The 22,100-nt window shown below is 37.7% G+C and overlaps 1 protein-coding gene across 1 annotated transcript; it reads right to left on the bottom strand.

Annotated features, from left to right (window-relative positions):
* Window positions 1-3,155: 3,155 nt before the first annotated feature.
* On the bottom strand, window positions 3,156-21,984 carry NSUN2 (NOP2/Sun RNA methyltransferase family member 2). The gene is given in 20 exon segments (XM_017814921.1): window positions 3,156-3,712; window positions 4,263-4,302; window positions 5,251-5,389; window positions 5,617-5,697; window positions 6,971-7,043; window positions 7,045-7,098; window positions 7,487-7,579; window positions 8,074-8,249; window positions 9,365-9,461; window positions 10,065-10,195; window positions 12,850-12,923; window positions 15,090-15,220; window positions 16,315-16,389; window positions 16,803-16,995; window positions 17,759-17,843; window positions 20,405-20,476; window positions 21,100-21,205; window positions 21,309-21,413; window positions 21,637-21,794; window positions 21,886-21,984. Coding segments are annotated over 20 exon segments (2,373 nt in total). The 5' UTR covers window positions 21,970-21,984; the 3' UTR covers window positions 3,156-3,306.
* Window positions 21,985-22,100: the final 116 nt, after the last annotated feature.

Raw genomic sequence — 22,100 nt, 5'->3', positions numbered from 1 at the left:
TTTGCTGGGGGTTGTTTACAAGACTTGTCCTGGGGGGAGAGAGCAGGGAGAGACAGTGTGCAGAGTTCAGCTCTGGCAGCAATGCAGCACGAGCATGCCACTGATTGTTTTCTGGGCTGGAGTTTTCCCACTGGAAGAAAGAAATGCACTGATTTCCCTTTGGTGCAGCCTCGAAAAGGGGTTGTTACATGCGCTATATTGCTTTCTTTTAATGCTAAATCTAAATTTGAAATTCATAGGCAGGAATTTTTCAAGGTGTCTGTATACTTTGAGAAGCCTCACTGACATTTAATAGGATTTAGACATTTAAGAAAAAAAAAAATCACCCCAGTGGCACTAGGCTATGGTATATTAACTTTGCAGTAAACTAAAGTAAGAAAATTCTAACAAATTTCCAAAAGTAACAAATTACTAACATTAGGTAAATGTTGAAGAAAAGCATTCCATGTGCATTCCCTCTTTATCTTTCTAGGTTTTTCAGTGAACAGATTTTCCAGTTGTTCCTGAGGACATCTCTGAGCAGAACATCATCAGACTATTCATTTAGAAGCATGAGTTTTTTTCAATTTTCCCCTCTATCACAGATAAACCCCCCTGCCATCAGTGCACCAGTTTAGAAACATCCTGTGTTTCTAAAAACCATCGATGTTAACTAGAGAAATCTCACAACATTTAATAGGGACTACTTACAAGGATGGACTGCATAATAACTTTAAACTTAAGACTTTTGCATTTTCAGACTTACCACGACTGCACATCACTTCTGTCTTCCTTTTAAATTATTTGCAGCAATCCACATTCAAAATCACCAGAGCAGAAATTTGGCCACCTGAGCATCAGACTCGCAGTAGCACACAGCTCAGCAGAGACAGACAAACAAAACACACTCCATTTCATCAGGCTCCCAGCCTAGGAAGCTAGGACAGTGTTTTCAGCCACTACCCAGACAGTTTTGGGCATCTTCCTTTCTGGCTATCAAGGTAAGAGTAACTGGGACAGAGCAACTGGTGCAAGAAAACTCACACTATTTAAAAAAACCCAAACCAATAAATCTGCAATCCCTGGATTTGGTTGGAGATACAGAGTAAAACTGCTGACTAGCACAAGAAAATTAGACCCTGAGTTTCTTGGCTGAAATCTCCCTCATGCACTTGACAGGAAAAAAAAACCTCCAAGAAGCCAAGAGCAAAGCAAAATTTCATGGATAAGGAAGGAAAATGGGACTACTCAGAAGATTTAAAATGATGCAGATGTAGGCTCTTAGTCTATTACAAATCTAAGTTATACCCAATTTCAGTCAGTTTATGATCGAAGAACCTACTTTTCTTTAGCACCCAGATAAAAGCTTCCTACTCTCATTTTAGTCTGCCAGTGGTAAGCTCAGTCAAAAATAATGATCAGGACTGCTAATTTTCTAGTTTGCTTTCTCCTGATTTAATTGTTCTGATTGCCTGTATCAACAAGTATTCTTATCAGCTTAACTTGTAATAAACTCCTATTAGCCGAGTCACTGACTGAAAGGAAGCTTAAACTGCTGCTGAACATCAGTTGATACAGTAACAGCAGGCATAATTAAAAATAAATTTTAGTTTCTTCACATAAGTTTTAATACTTGACCTTTTGATAATTTATACAGATCATCAGAGCATAAAGATTAGATGGATTCAAAACATCCTCAGGGCTGAGCACTGCAGACTACAATGAGGATTTAAAAAAACAACACTGGTCTTCTACTCTTCTTCTATTTCAAATGCCCAATATGTCAGAATAAATGCAAAGATACAAAAATGTTTCATGCTTGAAGTTAAAAGTTAAAAGTTGCTAGAATTTTTTTCCTCATATACTTTAAGAGTTAAAAATTATACTTTACATACACATCCATTCAAAAGAAAATTCCGCTATGCTGCTCTTCAGCCTAAGGAGCTGCCCAAAAAGAACCTGGCCCATCACAGCTCCCAATTCAAAGAACAAACTCAAACCTTAGCAAAATACAAGGGCAAGAACTCATTTTTTATTAACCTATTTTATGGACTCTCATGAGGAAAATGAGTCCTGCCAATGGTTCTTCACTGCATGAGACTAATATCTCATCAGAGGACACAGCATTATTTCACTTTTATGTCTGTCCCTCAAGAATACTCCCTTTGATGAAGTAGTTCAAGGGCAAGCATCAGAAAGTCTGTTGTAGCAAGGTACAGCAAATGCATCTAAGCCACATTAGGACTCCATCAGTAAAACTACACATGGTAAAATTCATTTTGACAAGCAAAACGAGTATTTGCATCAGGATGGCTCTAGAGGAGGATAGTACCTTGTACCACTGGTCACTTTCCTTTCAGGTCAACTTGATACAAGCAGAGAGTACCGCTGAAACTAATCCACAAAGGATGGAATTTATATTTGAAGATTCTGAGGTAGCCAACCTTTTTTTTTTTTCCAAGTCAGATTAAGTAATTAACCTTTTGAACCTACATAACCTCTTGTAAACATCTACTATACAACATATATACCACCGCACTTTTTTTTAACTATTACTTCAGCTATAAACAAGTATCTTGGAAAAAGTAGATATGACTCCCACTTGAAAAACTGACAGAGAAACAGATGACCCCCAGCAGATCCGGAGAGTGGTCACAGTTTCTTACCAGGCACATTTCAAGAGAGGAGTTCAAGGCATGTTCAGCACACCTGAAGATCTAGTTAACGACATTTACTAGTTGTGTCTGTCAAGCAATTAATCACTCTGAAGAAGAATCTCAGACATCAGTCTCCAGCAAAATGCATTCTGCTTTTTTTTTCCAGGATGCTGTATATGGTTTTGTTTTGAACAACTGTTAACCAGACTAGTAGCCAGATATGCCACATGCACATTTGTATGCATACTCATGCTGATTCTCTTATCCATTAAAGAGCCTGCAGAAGTAGTAATCAGATTGGGTGTAGGTGGGGTAATAATTTTTTTTGGAACTTATGTACTTTGAATTAAATTCCAGGCTTTTCTTCTGAAGGAATTGACTAGTTACACAGGCAGTCCATTTGTTCCATTTAAAATATGGGCTTTAGATTTTACTGGTGCTGGTCCTTTGCCAGCAACAGACACGCAAACCCACCACTAATAGGGAGTTTAAAATGGTAAAAAGAAGACACACTCGAAATCTCTTTACAGCTTTCATTTAAAATATAAAATAGGTGAAACTTCCAAAGAGGAACATCCCATTCCAACCAAAATTTTAAAATACAGTTTCATGCTAAAAGCAAAAGTTGTATATGAGCCTCGTGGAAGCTGCCAAGCAATACAAAAGAAATCTAATCTTTCACATTACTTGTATCCGTGCCTTTGCTTTCCTTGCTTATGTGAGTGGTGGCATTTTTACTGGATTGATCTAAATCCTCAGTTTTATTTTCTGTTTCCATAGCACTGCTTTCCACAGGACTCTGGGAAGATTCTTCACCTATTTCTGCTTCCATTTTTGTGACTAAATCGTGTTCTTTATCTTCCACATCCATTCCGTCCTCTGTTTGCGCCAGCTTATGTTGAACTTCTTCCTCAGTTTTGTTTTCCAATTCCTCCTCTTTCTTCTTTGCTTTAAACACTTCAACTCCCATCATCCTCAGGTAATGAAGTCTCTCATTCTTGGGCACAAAGGCACGGAGTGACGTCTTTCCTTGCCAACCACAAAGCACTATTGGACACTGAAGATCATCAGGTTTTCTACAAACAAGCAGTTACCTTCAGTCAATTATGAGAAAGTTAATCTTCAAAACATCATTTTATAGCCATACCCCAATAAGTAAGTGCACAAGACAAAAAAAATTAAAAACCAGCTCAATGCTATTAAGTTTCTCAAACAAAATAATTTTCTGGCTCTGGTTTCAGAACTAATACAAGCAAGATGAAAGTTTACATTTAAGAAGTTCTCAAGAGTTTTGTCCACAAAAGGTACTTTGTCCACACAAAGAAACAATGAAAAGTAATATTTTCCATTCCAGTGCTGGACTTTACAGGGAATCAAACAAATAAATCACATGCAGTGAACTGTGGACGTCTGGCAGAACTATCAGGTCTCCTTTATAAAGCTACATAGTACACTTGTTTTAAGAATACACAGGCAAGACAGCTTCTCTGTCAGTCTCTGTATCCCATCTGGCTTTACTGTTGACCTCATTGCATCTCTATGCCTCTATTCTGTTTTTGCTGAGTGAGAATAAATTCTTGTGCAAGTCTTTAAAGTGCATAAGTAGAAAGCAACACATCTACTTACTCAGGGTTTGGGTCATACTTCAGAACTACACTTCCCATTGCTGCAGGGAGGGGGGGTGGGGAAAACAAAAACAAAACATGTGTTACTTGGTACAACGTTAAGTGATTGTCATCTGAAAATGTTCAAGAAAACAAGTTTTCAGACAGTCACACAGCATGAGATGGGTAGCAGTTATCTACATCAATACACTGAACTATAGACAATACCAGGTTTTATTCCCTTTTTCTCAGACCGAAGTATTTCTATAGTTACAGAAGCAACTGCCAACCCCGTCTCCTCCAAACGCCAAACAAACAAATTAAAATACAAAACCCACATAATGGATTAATTTACTCAGTGAACCTAGCAAGGAACTTCTACTTAATTAAAATGAACATAAGAGTATGCCAGCTCAAACTTTAGAAAAATTTTTCATCCCATTCTGTCTCATCAAATACTGAAGAACAAGGATCAGCAATGAGTTGAAAATAAAACAACATAAATAAAAGGCTGAAAACTCATCTTCATTTCTTCAAGCATCTAGTGAAGAGGAAATAAAAATTTAAAAATTTAATACGAGTAGACATTGCTGCTCATATTTAACAAAACAGAATCTGAATAACTATATTTGATACATAAGATCGTGACATGCAACTGCAGATGACAAAGTTTCAGCTGGAGCATTAACAGGCATAAAGATCAGAAGCGTATATAAAATCTTTGTTCATCAGATATTTTAAATGCGGCCTCACGGCACTGCTTCACAGAAGTCACAAGTCTGGCAACTCTTCTGTTCTCTCAAGCTCATAAATCTTAAAGGCTGCAACCAAAAAGGACTGAAATTTCTAGTAGTGCACTAGGTTTCAGTAAAGCTTACTTACCTAACAAGTATATTCAAGATAAATTTAGTCAAAATTTTTAGCAAACACAGTTTACGTCACAGGATTTTCACAGTCCTCTGTGTAATGTATAAAAATAATTTTGTTACAAAACAAATTAGAAGACTTACCCATGTCTTTGACTTTCTTCTGTGTTTCACTGCTAAATTTAGTTAAGAATGGATTTTCCTGGGTTAGCAGAATTTTAACATCTTCTATGCAAACATTTATAATCCTCGCATTAATGAATGGGTACAGAGTATAAATTCCCTGTTTAATAAATAAATACAATTATTTCAAAATGCAACTTTTACTTTGTGAAGGAAAAGTGTTAAAAATAGTATGTCCTTTACCTAATATTAGAAAACAATTTTCACATTTTAAACCATACTGAAAATGCAAATTGTCACTAATCTGACAAAGTTAATGCCAGATGTGTTATAGGCTCTAGAGGAAACCAAAATATCTCCTCGGAAAATACAATGCTACGTAATTACCTCTTGTGCTAATCGGAATGCACATCCAAACTGTTCACCATCACTGTTGCGAGACCAGACTTTTATCCCTGTGTTAATAACCTGCAAACAGCAAGGCCAATAAGCGTCATTAAGGAGCATAAATTCTAAATTACCACTTTGAACTTTGTTTTTCATCAACTGTTTGACTAAAAGGAGGAAGAAGGGATAATTCTGCTGTAATGTTTGTTCATTCGCATTGGACGCTGAACTAATGTGAAAATTCATCCAAGGGAAAAAGGATCTCCCACTACAAAAATGTAGTGCCCTATCAACATAAAACGCCTTTTACTTCTTTCCATATTGAAAACTGAACAGTGTGAGGAAGTGGCAGTTTTAAAATTAGGGCAATGAACTATTAATATCTAATTTTTATTTTAGTTTGAGTAAGGATTTTCTGTGTGATTTTCGGAAAGTCAAGCAAGGACAATAAAAAATGTACATGGCATTAATATTAGGACACTATATCCTTTGTGGTACTCAAAGTCTCACTACCTGATGCAGTGCACCAATTTCTTAAAATTTTGTCAATTATGTAGCCATTTCCTGCATGGGGGATAAAAGAATAATTATTTATCCATCTTAACGATCTGTTGTAAAGATGTACTGAATACCCTCAGCAATTTTCAAGATCTGACTGGACCCAGACTGTATCTGATCTAGCTTTGAAGTCAGCTCTCTTTGATGCAAGAAGGAAGCTGGACTAGATGACTTCATTCCAACTTAAATCACTCAATGACTTGAAAGACAAGTCTTTAGCATTTGCAAGACATTTACCATAGGGAATCCTATAAAAACATTTTTCCCCTCTAATTCACAAAAACTTATTATTCCAGCTTAACAACCTTTCAAAATGTTCAGTTGTTGGAAGTACTTTAAAACAGTGTCCTCATATAACGCAGCCAGCTAATAATTCAGCTGAAGGTATCTTATTTTTGGTAGGCTTTCAGAGCTCTTAATAATGTTATAATTAAGGGGCTCATAAATACAACAGCATCAATGTAAACTTGTGAAGTTACCTGAAGACTGCATAAAAATGCAGTACACAATGGTACACACAGAGCAGTTATATATATTCCCTCTCTTTACTTTTAAGTTCCCTTTCATCCACCAAAAATTTACCGATTTTAATTCTGAAGGCTGTTATTTACCTCTCAGAGTCAAATCTTCACCTCTAGTAGAGGAGGGATGGAGAGGAAAACACTAATCCAGACTAAAAAAAAGCCTGTCAAGAGGGCTAATGCTCTATATAAACAGCAAGCATGGCGATAAAGTTCAAGGAGATACCCACTAATGCTTATAACCTCCCTTGTGAAAACCTGGAGACGAACCGTACCTTCATCTTCTCACTGTTGTTCAGAAGCACATTCCTTAGCTCCTTAGAAACCATGTACAGCTGTCTCTTCNTGAGTTCGAGTCAGTAAATTCATCTTGGGAAATGATGGGTCCAATGCATAAAACTTCCTGTAGCCATAATGCTTGCTTTGATTAACTGAGCAATGAAATCACACACTCAAAATGCATGGGTTAGCCCACTTCCTCTGGCTATCTCTGCAAACACTTAGCACTTTGGTTCCAGAACACAAAGATTAGACTTTCTAAGCTGTATGACATCAGAAAAGACAAGCTGTCATAGACACCAAGATATACTTGAAAATTTCCAGTGCAAACTCCAGTTGGTTATTTTCATTTAAGAGGTGTTTAAAAGTTGAGGAGAGGAGCCCCTGATGTAAAATTAGGCAAAAATCTTCACACATGATCAACCAGACCCATCTTTTGTGATGAACTGAACTACTAATATTCCCAAATTACTAGGAATCTTACTGCCAAACCAGAAACATTTTTTTCTTACTGGATAGGAAGGAACAATGGATCATCTTCAGGGAGAAAGACAAAAGGGTCTTCTTTAAAACCAAACAACTTCATTTTTTTAGATGGTGGTGGTCTAAAAAGAAAATAACATTACACTGTCAATTTTAGTAAAAGTACTTGGCTTCAAATCAGTATATTCAGTTCATTTAGTCAACACTTGCTTTGTGGTAACAACAGTATGCCAAACAGAATATGGGCATTTTCCCATGCTTCACTAGGAGAACACTACCCACAATATAACTTCTTAAAATGAGGATGTGAAAGAAGTGCTTTAAAACAGAAACCACAAAAACAAGTAAACAGATTTCTGACAGTGATTGTGAAGACAATAAGATCTTCCAAATGTTAAGTTCTGAAAGTTTTTTTTCCTTAACAGAGACTTTGCAAATGTTAATAAGAAAACTGGTTAGTTTCCAAACTTGCTGAAATACAAGACAGAAAACATGGAAATGCAGGACAACTGAATGAATTCATTAATTCTTCTTGATCGACTTCTAAATGAGTCCAGTAACAAAAGAACTATAGAATACTCAGCAATTACAAAGCTGTCACAGGACAAATACTTACCCACATACTCCTTCCTTTTTGCTTTGCTCAGTGTCCAAATTCTGCAATCCTTCCATTTTCTTAGACTCTTCATTTTCAGCAAGTATTGGTTCTTCAGTAATACAGTCAGAACCATTATCTGAATTAGTTGCTGTCACTTCAGTATCTCCTGTTCTTTGTGGTAACTTCTGATGAACCTATTTCAGATTAAATTATTTTCAACAAAGCAAAGTAGAATCTAACTTGTAACAGAAGGCACCTATGTTCGCTCTCTGCGTGTGCTTAATTCTTGTCAATTTGTATGCAAGTGCTTAAACAGATCCATTCAGAGAGTTAATCTGATTACTAGATCAAGATACCACTATATAAATTGCATTTACCTCTAGTACTGATCCGGACAGTTTCGTACCAACTGTCCAAGAAAGCTATTTTTGTACCATTTACAAAATCACGTTCAAGCACTCAGAGAAGACTACTTTAAGACAGCCTCTGCTGTTTTCCTTCTAGCACTCAAAGTGACACATGCATCCTGCTGTTGGACACCTTCCAGGAGAGTGCTACAATGTTCAACTTAGAACAGAATAAACTACTTAGATGACACTTGCTTCTGAATAAATGCTTCTTCCCTATTGACACATACATTTTACTTGTAAGCTGTTCTAATTAAGCAAATCAAATGAACAAAAACATCTAAAGGAGCTTATTCACACAAGATGTTTTTCTCATAGACGTGACAATCTAAGAGATCAAATAAATCACGCCAACTTAAAATCCTGTTGACAGGATTTTAAAGACAATTGACAACAAATGGATTAAAGTCAGATGGCTGAAGCTGCTGCTCCTAACAGTTTTACATCCACTCCCCCTGCTGCTGATCTGCTAGACTAATCTGTTAGTGAATCACCCCTGAGCAAGCAGCCACAGAGTAAGATAAACTGAAATCAGAATCAGCTTACAACACAGCAGAAAAAAGCCTTCAGCAGGGGGACCACACACACTGAAGGAACTGACAGCTTTAGCAACCTAATATAATCTGCTTCTGTAATTCTTTCAAAGTCTTCATTTTAGGTTCAAGCTTTATCTTACTATTTTACTATAATTTCAAAATCCCATCTCTTTTTTTCTATTTTAGAAGTTGTCATTTTTTTTAAAGTACTTAAGGGATTTAGGAATTTATTTTTAACTGACACACTGAGCTATAACTGAAAGGCAGATACAAAATAGTTATAGTATGTTTTCTATTATGTGTAATATTTAAAAAAAAATCTGAAACATTATTAATAAACATTTTAGATGTTTTAGAAAAAGTTACCTTAGGTTGACGTTTATTCCATGGCATGGGAGACTTTTTTATTAACACAGCCACAAAGAAACCGCCTGTGTTCTGGTGATGTGGCAATATCCTAAGACTAGAGAGAAAAGAAAAAAAATGTTGCAGTGTATTCATATCTGCACTCAGGCTCTCACAAAATACTAGAAGTGTCACATTTATAATCATTTTCAGGACAGGCTAAGTATTCCTAGTAGGATTGTGCAGATTTAATTTATCAAACTAGAAACAGGATCTAAAGTAGAGCATTCTGGCAAAATTACTTGCATCAGTGCAACACATTCATTTCACAGTTCACATCCGAGTTTTAATGACTCATTTCTAAACAATATTTTTAGAATAGCTATGGAAAGCCTTTCATAGCAAGTAAGTCACACTGTTAAAACGCTGAAGTTTTACATACTTTTCCAGTAATTTTGGCTATGCGTCTCTACTGGATGCAAAGAATTAGACCTTTTTGTGTGAGTAGTTATTCCTCAGAAGCAACATGCAATAATTTCTCTGAATTCACTGGACTTTAAATAGTCTACTGCCACTACATAGGAAGCAATCAAAATATACTCAGACCTATTCAAACAGGTCTATACTGCAATACATTCCTAATCTGACCTAATTATAATTTGCCCACCATCATACATGTTAATCATCAAATCCTCATAAGATCTACTCTGGGAAAACTTACCAACGCTCTAGATTCATTGCCTTTAGCTTCTCTTCATCTTTTACTGGAAACATAGTGGGACGTATTTGTGTTTGTCTATTTGAAGGCACATCTTTCCACTCTTCAAACCACTGTCCATCTTTCAGCATTACCTTCAAAGGAAGAAGTATAAATACTGTAAAGAACATAGGTCACCGCTTTATAAATTTTAATTATAATACTTCCAAACCAAGGTTTCGATGCCAAAAAGAGAAATTATTTTCTGGTATAGAAAAGGACTACTGCTGTCCAGTAGAGATTAGAACTGAGGAATCTCAATTTCATTATGTAAGAAAGATGCAAGAGTGCAATACAACAGCTTGGTAATCATAGAGCCCCATGACACAGGCGTGCATAGGTCATTGACAGAGATGTTTTCAAGGAAAGCTGCTGAAGAACCATGTCTCTCATTAATTTTCTAGTGTCTGTAACTTTACCCAGAACTCAGAACACATCTATAAATCCACTTTTACACTGTGTAGGCCTAACATCACCTCTTTCTGGCTAGAAGTCAAAGCTTTTGATGGACTGTTGAGATACAAGCAGAAGGTTAGAGCCACAAATCTTGTAGGAAGGCATTCTGAATGCTCTTTAAGAAAGAAAACCAAAGTGAAAAAATAAGTCAGGGAAAATCTCACTTCAGAGCTCTAGATGCCTGGTTTTGTATTGGCTGTAAGGAAGGTCACATCTGGGTACATGTGGGGTAAATGCATAAAGTTAATATCTGAAATGAAGGCCCATTTTTGTCATTAAGGTAACAAAATAAAGAAGTTGCAGAGATGGTGACTTCAGGACTGGCAAGTATGATGAAGTGGTTTCATACATCCCACTGTGATTATCTTGAAAGTTTAAGAAAGTTTAAATTAGTGTTCTACTGGAAGCAGAAACGTAATATTTATCTAGATTACCATTTCCCTAAGAACTTTAGAACACAGATTTCAGCATCATTCTGAGCCACTGATTAGATCACATCTGATCATAAAATATTGTGCATTTGCACATTCTTGAAATAGAAATTACTGCACTTCCAGAATTATTATTTCAAGCCAAACTATGCTACATGTCATAGTCCTAGATGGAGACAAGACAGACTGTACTTCTTTGGAAGTCACAACTGAAGCTTGAGAAAAAACAATGGGACTGATAAATAACTGTAGTCCAAACAAGTCTAGAACTATTTTGGATTTACCAGAATAACTGCCCAACAGCCCTGCACTGTTCAGTTTTGGTTTATCAGCCTAACTGGTAGACTGGTGTGACTGGTAGAATGAGAAAGCACCAAAGAACACACTGAACTCTACTGCACATTTTACTAGCCATGTGCTAGGGTAGAACAAGGAGTGAAAGTGCTGTAGATTATCAGATCTGGAGTTAAAAAGGTCTCTTCTTTCAAGACTGAAATAATTCACTGGAGTTCACTCATCATCTGGCTTCAGGAAAGAGTACTGATTGCTACTTCTAAGCACCTAAGTGTCCCTCGAACAAAACCTTATTTCTGTGTTGCTGTTTCCAGAGATTTACAGTCAACTGATGCTCAAGAATATTCCATGTAATCAGTCACAGAGCTCCCAAGTGAACAGATGTTTCACCAGGGAATAAAAGAACAGCAGCAATAAAAGTAAAAACAGTACCAAAGCAAGAAAATACATTCAATGACAAGCTAGCCAATAAAGCCTGCAAAAATACAGTAGAAGCAAATAAGGACTGAAGAAAGTCTTGCAAACTTTCAACAGATTTTATTAGCCTAGTTTCTAAAATACTTTTAGAAGATTTATATTTCAACTGCTGAGAAATAAATGCAACAGGGAATACAATATACTCTTAGTGATCATTATATATATAAATACATATATATAGTAGCTTTACACAGAACCAAAAAAAAAAGGTAAAATTAAGATTACAGAGCCACAGTTATGCATTTTACATTTATTCTTCAGGTACAAGCATAGTGTAAACTTTTGGAATTGTAAGAAGAAGGAAATCAGCTAGTTACTCAGCTGGATTTCCAATGGCAGAACATAAGCAAATCTTTATTCCACGTATCTTGTTCATTAGTCTGCACACAGCCATAAACTTGCAGCCTGCCATTGCAAGAGACTAGTGAGATGGTAAGACAGAACAACCAATGGCACTGCAAAGGCACACACTCATAACTAAAATTTAATCAGTTTCTTTCCCTACTACCAGGATGGCCTTCTACTCTTCTTGAGTATACTCTTAACAGGAAGCTGAAGCAGCTTCGGGTTTTTTTGCCCTTCCCTACTAGTCTGTTTCCAGACCTGAAGTCACACAAGACATGGAACAAAATAGAGGATTCTATTAATATTTTAGGATTAGTCACATCACTGCAGGCTTTATAGCTAATTTCCAAAAAGGGTTTCACAGGTTTTACTTCCAAATGATTCAAATGGACCAGCTGAAGAACTGCAGAATCTAACATTCACAGACTCTAAAGACCGAGGAGGATGGATGACTTTAAAAGCGGCTGAAATTACATTGCCATCTACAGGCCACATGCACACAACAGGAAAGGGAATTATAACACTGAAGTATAGGAGAGAGATCAAAGAAAGGTAGAGGTAAGAGAATAGCAGACGAAGAGACAAGAACTTACTATCAGAAAGACTTTTAGCTCTCTCCCCTAAACATCAAATCACTGGCATTAATCCAGCTCAACTCAACATTGTAAAATGTTACACTTCAAAATTTCCCTAACTTAGCACTCTACCACAGACTAAGAACTTCAAAAAACTATCAGTTTAAGTACCTTCCATTTTGTAATTCCTGGCATCCTCTTCAAGCCTGGTAACTCGGAAGAGACATCAGCAAGTTCTAAGGCACCTGAAATCCCAAGAATATAAATGGTCTTGAAAACAGAATTGAAGAGTTGTGTTGCTAATTAACTTTTATAAAAATAGTTTTCCTTCAAGTTTTAAGACCATTTTAAGAACACTGCTTTTTAAAACTTTCAAGAAATAAAATGATATACAGCTACTATCATGTAAATTAACAAAGATGGTAAGAACTGTTAATAATAACTATTTAAGTTTGCAACTTATAAATTAACCAAAATATAACGGTTCAATATTTTTTGTAGCAACTGCATAGAGTAGTGCTCTATGACTTCTATCATTAAATAACAGTGTTCTAGGCAAAGCAATCATTTAAGTTTTTATTCTCATTTACTTAGTATTTCAATTTACCATACTGTTTAAGTATTTTTCTGGGAATAACTCTTGGGATAACAAAGCCTTCTAAAAGGCCTACTGTGTTCTCATTTTATGGACTTAACATCTCAATATATTCCAGTGTGAATGGAAAGAGAATTTATTATTTTTTAAACTGAAAGGAAAATTCCAAAAACTGTTTAACAGTAAGGTAAGTACTATCAAATTAATAGGACAAAAGACTATGTGTCTAAAATATGTCAAATTACTACAAGAGATATTAGAGTATAACTTAATCTACTGAATTAAAGGTTTAAACTGCTCCAAGTCCAGAAAGAATGATATAAAAATTCACTGTTTAAAAAGGTGATCTCTCCAGCGATGAATAACTTTTAACATTTCTTTTCTGTGATTCTGAATACTTTGGTTTTTAACAGTCAGGTAGGCTTTTTCCTCATGCCGAACACAATTTATCAACCACTTCTACATGACTAACCATTGACTCTTACAGTGACATTTAAGCAAGTCTTTTAAATAAATGAAAAAGTGATATGTGAATTCATAGACAAATTCAAAGATGACATTTCAAATGTGATTAAGCTTGATATTTGCATCCGTCCTTTGAGTAGTCCTGTCCCTCTACAGCATGACTTCAGCTGATGCCTCAAGACTACATTAGATTGATAAGGCACTAAAGAGTCCATTAGAAGTAGCACAATTTCCATTAGTTTCCAAATGGTACAAAAGTGCCCTTTCCTTACTCCCTCAGCCGTAAGGGGAAAGCAATCTCATCTGCTCTACAGGTAGCAGTTAACACTGCTTTAGAAAGCACCAACAATCTTCTGGACTGACCTGAGTGAATTCTTGAGGTCCAGTGCCCCTTGCAGACCACTGCACTACCTCACCCTTCTTTAGCTACACCTATGTTCAAGTTCCAAGGGTAACATTCACTTGTTGGGACACGTCATAGCCTCCAGGTACACTTCAAAATACCTCCACTGGGCCAAGACTAGATCTTAACGGAACAGCCAGTCAAAATCCTTCCTTCCAAGTACTGAATTTGCCCCAGATACTGCAATTGTTGGCCTCTGTTAACATCCATACTGCTTCGTGCCCCTATCCAAACTAGTCGTTAAATTTAACACTGGCTTACTACAACCTTCAATAAGCCAAGCCTAATATAATATACTGGAAACACATCCGTGCCTACCAAAGAAACTACCTCTAAATAAAAATGTCATTTGAGTGGAAATTAAATAGTCAGTTCCTAATTAATCTGCAAGCACTTTAGCTAAACTGCTGTTTCTGAGACAATGAAATTCCATGCACAATTTGGGGCCAGAATACTGACTGGCCAGAATACTGACATTACACAAAACAGGTTACCAACTTCCAGAATAAGCTCAGGTCCAGGAGCAATACAGCTGCTTCTACTCTGTAAAAGGCTCAATTTACCACAAAGTCAGTGGAAATTTTCATGCCAAATTTCATTAGATATCTCCAAATTTCAGGGTACTGATTCAGAAAAAACAGGATCCACCAGCTACTAAATGGGCTACTAAACTCTACTATCGCAAAGTAATGCAGTGTAGCTTCTCAGTCAGTCTCAATTTTTCCACCTTTTGTTACCTCGGCCATCATATGCAAGTCAAAAATGTAAAAAATCCCATGAATTTAAAGACATTAAAATTTCAATCATGTCAAAATGTGGGTCAAAGGATGCAAACTAGAAGTGTATTACCCACGCTAAACTTATCACTAGTACCATAGCACACATATCTTTTTTTGGGCTGAGGGGAAAAAATAAAGTTCTGTACTGCATCCAAACTCACATTCTCACCTTGACTTTTCTCCAGCAGAGATGCGATCACAGCTTCATTTTCGATAGGATTCAATGAACACGTAGAATACACCATTCTCCCACCTTCTGCCAGCTGTTCAACACCACGGGTTGCAATTCTCAGCTGCAATCTAACAGAACACTTTTGGTCTAGCCAGCTGTCATTCAGGAACCCGAAAGAAGCTATACTGCAGACATACAACTCTCCATGGACTAAGCCAGTACTTAGGGAGTTCCACAGCTGTCACCAGTACACAAATTAAAGTCAGTTTCAAACTTAACCAGCTTAGTGCAGTCTATACTGCAGACACACTCACAATTACACCTATTAAATTAGAACAGCAATTAGGTCAAACATAAACAATGATCCAGGGTTGCTTTTAACATAGCATTCTGTATTTTGTTCTTTCTAGTGCCCCATCAAGTTTATTATCAAGTACTCAACACTAGAAAAATAACACCCCAAAACATGACTCTTCTCAGAAATTCAGAGTTAAAATGAGCAGTAATCTGACTATTACAAATGTTATGAACAACACATCTTAGGTAGCAATGGCCTTCTGAGAAAGGTATTACTGAGCTGGATGACAGCTTAGACCCCTACCTCCACACTTACAACTAAAAGAAAATCTGCAACTATGAATGAATTACCAAGCAGTCATAGGTCAGCTGAGTCACAGTAATCAATGGCACCCCCAGTGTGTTAAAAATACACAGTGAAACGTTCTAAGCTTTGTCATCTGTGTTTCAATCTGCATTTTATCATGTGCCTGCACTAGCCTAAGTACTCATTCATCATCAGTTAACATAAATCAATCTCAGGTAACTGAAATTGTTTATGTATGATGTCTATTATCCTAAAGACTTTAAAACATTACTAGCAAATTTTACAAGTTATTGCATTTTCCAAGAGTATTTGGAACGCTAAGAATCCCAACCAAATGATTTCTTCTGTTTTATTAGCTACCCTGTCTAAATCAATTCAATGAACATTAATATGTCGGATATTCATAAGAATACAAGCAATTTGGATTCACATGCTCCATTCACATCCAAAACCCTACACTTCCTCTGAATAGCACATAAGCTCTTGATTTGAGAGAAAAGTGAGTCTTCTTTGTCTCTGCTTTGTCATACATTAACATGTGAATGCATGCAGATGTTGAAGATATGGGGAAAGGAAGAGAGAGAAATGAAAGAAGTGCAGATGTGTAAGCACTTTTACCCGTGGAGCTGCAAACTGTTTTGTGTTGTCCACTTCTTCCATACATCAATGTTTTTCCTCATGGTTCCATCTCCGCTGCAACAGAGGTTGAGTAGATTTGTATTATTTGTGTGTAAAACTCTTTTCATATCCAAGTCATTTATAGCAGAATAATTTTTACAGTCCTCTCACGTTAACTAGTTTTCTAACACTGTATTCTTTGTTTCCTCACTGTCTTCGTATTTCAGTATCCTGAGTTTAAGTTCAAAATTTGAAGCCCTTTAACTGACTATATTTAAGGACCATTTGGAATGAAGAAAGTTCACCTTGATTCAGTATCCTCACATCTAAGACAACTTAAGGCATTTGCTTGTTTTGGAAGTTACTATAAATCATAACTCAAAAAACTCATGAGTTGTGTTACCAACTCATGATTTGGTAACACAAAAAAACTTAGCATGGCACTTAGTGCAGTAACATTCATGTATTCAAGTTTACATGCCAGATACCTGCAGGGGACGTCACATAAAATCCTGTCATAGAAGAGGATCTCTTTTCTTCCATCAACATCTATTTGTAGGTTAGGAATGCTGGAGGCATCATGATTTACCACCATGATGCACGGACTGTTTAATCTCTTAGCCTGATGAACCAGCAAATAGCAGCGCTTGTTGTCGACATCATTAGCAATTACGAAACCCTCTGGAACATAAAACAGTGGGAAGATGCTTTACTATTCAACACCTAAGTAATTTTACATAGTTTATTGCCTTATGTTCAAAGTTGTATAAACCTTTCAGTAGAGATTTTTACTTAAAAGGCTGCTCATGAATAGAGGAGCCCTTACTGAGCATAAAATAACTTAAAGGTATGTTGAAGTTTAACTGATGTGCCATAGTCTCAAAAGTTCTAGCTTCCATCTAGCGGCAGTAAGACACAGCCAAAGGCTCTTCAACTTTTCAAAGTAAAACCCCTGTAACAGAGAAAACCCCCACTATCACCAATCTCTACATCAGCAAAGTTTCAGTAGAATGCAGAAAGAATCCACACACTCCCATAACTTTATATTTCAGTGGACAGTATTTTCTGGGAGCATCTAATCAAGAGTAAAGATTCTGAAACTTACAAAGAAGATAAATATCACAACCACTTTAAGTCTAAAACAGCTTAATCCAGTGTTTGCAGGATATCACTAAACCACAGGGGCTCATGGGCCATCATCTACTAGGTAAATCTCATTTATATACAAGAATTAAGCTCTAATCACAGGTGCTGTACTCTGAACTGCAACGATATATATAGATATATAGATATATATATATATATACACATATATAACTCATCTCTCTCCTTCACGTCAAGGAAGCCCATGAAGTTTCAAAGCAAAGGTGGGGAACCTTTATCTTTTACAAGAAAAAGCAGAAATTCCAAGTCACAAAAGTTTTTAGTAGTTTTCCAGACTTACTGGGAAAAGGAACATTCATGTCTGCATGCAACATTTCAATGAGTTGTGCCGTCTTAGATCCAGGTGCAGCACACATATCTAGAATCTACAAACACCAGAAAGTTAAAAAAAGTCCTGGTTTGTATTTTTCAAGTACTCAAGAAATTTACTACGTGTTTTGTTTAAACTAAGTATTTTTGCACGTAGAGAATTGATTGTTCTGAACACCAATTTGAAAACAAAGTACAGTCCTGATCTTCGTGTGCTTTACCTTTGAGAGCCTAAAATATAAAAAGGACTTTACATTGAAGGGAACAAATACATCAGATGAAATAGAATTTGAAAGACGAACCTGAACACAGATATAGGGGTATGGTCCTTTTACTAGCAATTCCAACTGAAGTTAACTGGCACTTTACATATACACACACATATTGAGAGCAAAGTTACAATCAAGAGCAAGTAGTACTCTTCTTTAAACTATTAGTAAATCAACCAGAGACAGTTGATTATATAGATTTTATAAAAATGAGTTGCTATCCCTCCCCACACATTTGCATTTTAATGCAAAAAAATCAACGCAGCATAATCTCTTGTTTCTCTTTCTTGAAGAAGCACTTGGGAAGTTTTTTAACTGCCCTGAGGCAGCTGAACAGAACAGCACCAACATCAACACACATGAACACCTAAATTCTACTGTATTTCTCCTTCCTGGTTCATCAGGAACTTGGCTTGTGATCAAGTCATTTGTAGTCACTTTCACAGCAAATCAATTGATATTTAATACTGTTCTCTTAAGTAAGGAAGCTTAGAGTCTTTCCTCCTGCCTAGTTACAGATTTTCAGAAACACATGTCTATCTCCCGGATCTTTGGCTCTGTTAAAAATTAGATGAAATCATGCAACAGGATAAAGGATGGGAAGGGATCTGCTCAGATCCTCATGCAAGACCCTGGCATGAACAAGACTAAACTAGAAAGCCCCCAGAGAAAAGCAAAGAGAGCTCCAAAGAGCACATGGTAAAGTGCTAACACATCATGAAACGCACTCAGTACAACGACATCATACGTGCTCTTTAAAGTAACAGTTGTGATGCTATTGTTTTCTAGTTTTGCAGGTAATATGAAAAGATAATGAAGAATATACAAAGCTAAACGTGCTCTAAAACTTGCCACCAAAATGATGGTGAGGAAAACTAAATTGTCAAAAATAGATTTAAAATGAACACAGATATGGAGAGGCTTGACAGTCACTAAGTTGATCCTTGTACAACATGGAATCAGCACGTAAGACGTGATGTACAGAACATGCTGGTTAAGCATGAAAAGTAACCTGCAGTTCTGGTCATAACAAGCAGCTCAGAAGCTAAGACACTAAGGACCAGAAAAAGTCCTAAATGACAAAAGTTGCTGTCATTGTTACAGCAGTTATTTGCTGTCTTGGCACAAGACAGGATAAAGAATCTATTCTAAGCCTGACTTATGACCAAATCTGTGAAATCTTACACTCACTTCTGGAAAACGCCTGCTGAAATACAGTCACCCAAGTTAAATATTCAATGTAAAATCCGTATACTGCTAGCTTAGCATATACAATGTGTGTGCAAAAATACTCCCCCAGTTTGTGTTTTACATTAAGTTGAACATGTTCACTACCTGTTCAACTCCAGACAAAACTGAAAATGCACCTGTGACACATCAGGACTGAGTCTTTCAATTCATTATTCACTTAAGAGAGATGAGACCTTGACTCACATCAGTCCTGTGACATACACTGGGTTGGGGTGAAAGCAGGAGAAGATAAGATGAAACATTACATATGCTAGGTAATGCTAATATAAAAACAAGTAGTTACAAACTAGGCTTTAAAACATGTCGGAAGTTTGAAAAACTTAAAATTTTAAGATACGTCATGAAAATTTAAGAAAGAACACAACATGACTGCTTAAGGTAACAAAACAACTAGCTAACTAATTTAAGAGACCAAGAGAATAAGGCCACCTGACAGATTTAGTCTGAAAGCAAGCATAAAGTATGAAAACATCACAGAAGTTAGAATAGAAAATTTGCTACCAGATATCCCCATTCCTACAGTCTGTTATTGGAAAATATCATGGGCATTCCTTAGACACCTCTGTTAAAGTTAGCACCCTATAGTGTTCAGCCATCACCAGTACTGTGTTTCAATTCACCCAAATTATTTTGCCTAACACATTTATAGAGTAGAAATTTGCAACTTCTTCAAAAGGCATAGAGGAGTGAAATCTAACTGGCAGAGAACATTATCATTTGAATCTGGAAAATTACATCTGGTTCACAGTGTGATGGAGAGCAGGAAGTTAAAAACAGTCATCTTACTTTAAAGCACGTTGAAACATGAATATGTAACTCAAATGCAGCTGAACACATTTACACTTTGAAAATAAGACTATGCAACTACTTAAAACCTAAGTGTTTCTTACAGGGTAGTACATACAGCTGAAAAAGCAGATGTTCACTGTGTTTGTGATATGAACACTAGTTGAGTGTTGCTGTTGATGTGCAGAAAGCCTAAAACACACCAACACAAAACAGAACTGTGTATCAGCATTGATACTGCTGTTGTGATGTGTAGTTTCATCAAACTAACTTCAGGGAAAAAGCTTTAGTACACATTATATTCTAGTTACCTTATGATGAGGGCTAACGTTAAGCAGCAGAGGTGGGATCATACTAACAGCCTCCTGACGACTGATATTTCCCTTGAAAGGAAAAAAGAAATTAAATTTGTTTTTATTCACAAAACAATGCATTTCTTTTGCAATAAAATTTTTAAATCACTATGTAATAAAATAAGAAAGCAGTCAGAAACACACTACTATAAATCTAGGTTTAAATTTTGCTAGAATTTAACAAAAAAAGCAATCACAGTATTCACACAAGTGTATTTTCTGATAATTGCACATTTACTCCAATTGTATTAATTCTACAGATGTAGTTTCTGCTCAAAAAAGATGAGAAACTGGCTTCAACCAAGTGACAAACTCCCATCGCTTAAGCTAAGTCTTGTCATGCACACACATGCACTTTTTACCAGATTTAAACATCTGGTTTCTAACAGCAACTAATTATCTTACAGGGACTCGTTTTAGCATCGCCAAACAACCACAAAAAAACTGCAATTAGTTTAGGAAAAGTATGTGTAGCTGCGGTTATGCACCAGAGTTGTGGGGTGAATCACAGTCAACAGCAACATAAAATCCAGATTCTTCTGAGTTACTCAACTTTTGAGAGAAAAGGTAAAGTCTCACTCTCTCATACTGTAATTCAATAAAGCACTGCTCAGGACATGAAAGAAAAAAATCAAGATCTATCCGAAACTTACACACTCTGTCTCGCTAACCAGAAATTGATGAAACTTTTCCAGTTGTGGGGACTTGCGTAAGATTTTTCTACTCAAGTTAGTGTGCCAGGCTAACTCTTCCGGATACCTGGTGGAAAAGAAACGGGAAAAGGGCAGAAACAGAATAAAGAGAGCAACACACCAGGCTGGATGTCAGGAAGGGTGCCTTAACTCGCCTCCAGATCACTCACCAGCTCAGCGACTGTGGCATCTCGACTTTTTGACCATCCACCTCCAGGTTCTGCAGCTCCCTGAAGTATTTTTCCTTCAAGCAGTGGAGAATCTCTTTGGCATGGCTGCATGCGACAGACGTGCAGAGGGACACCGGATGGAGAACCACAGAACCACGGGATGGTTTACATTGGAAGGGACCCCTAAGGATCACCTAGTTCCAGCCCCCCTGCGGCGGGCAGGGACGCGTCCCAGTGGAGCAGCTGGCTCAGGCACCCCTTCTCCCGGACAGCATCCCGCCCCCGCGGTGCCCGGGGCAGGTCCCCAGGGCAGCAGCCCCAGCCCTACCTGCGGTAGCCCGTGATGCGCAGCGTGGCGGGCAGCGGCTCCCGCAGCGCCGCCATGAACGCGTCCCACTCGCCGGCGGGCACGATGCCCAGCTCCTGGTAGTACCGCTCGAACAGCTCGTTCTCCTTCACGATCTCTGGGTAGCCGCCGGCCCAGCCCTGAAGGAACACGCCGCCGCCGTTATCCCGCCGGTCCCGCCGCTCCCCGTCCGCCGCTCTTCACCCCGCCCCGCCTCGGCCCGGCTCTCACCGCCTGGTCCCCGGCGCCGCCGCCGCCCCGCTCCTGCCGCTGCTGCTGCTGCTGCCGCCGGCGGTCCCGCGCTCGCCGGCCCATGGCGGCCAGGCGGCGGCCGAGCCGCGACACTAGCCCTGCCGTGGGGAAGGAAGGGTGGCCACGGCCGCTCCCGCTCTGCTCCCGTTGGGCCGGAGGGACCGCGCAGCTGCCGCGCGCCACGTGCTCCCGCC

The sequence above is a fragment of the Lepidothrix coronata genome, unplaced genomic scaffold (assembly GCF_001604755.1).
Source record: "Lepidothrix coronata isolate B3197 unplaced genomic scaffold, Lepidothrix_coronata-1.0 Scaffold47, whole genome shotgun sequence".
NCBI classification, from domain to species: Eukaryota; Metazoa; Chordata; class Aves; order Passeriformes; family Pipridae; genus Lepidothrix; species Lepidothrix coronata.
The sequence above is the reverse complement of the archived record's forward strand: the minus strand, read 5'-3'. Positions and strand labels throughout refer to the sequence as shown.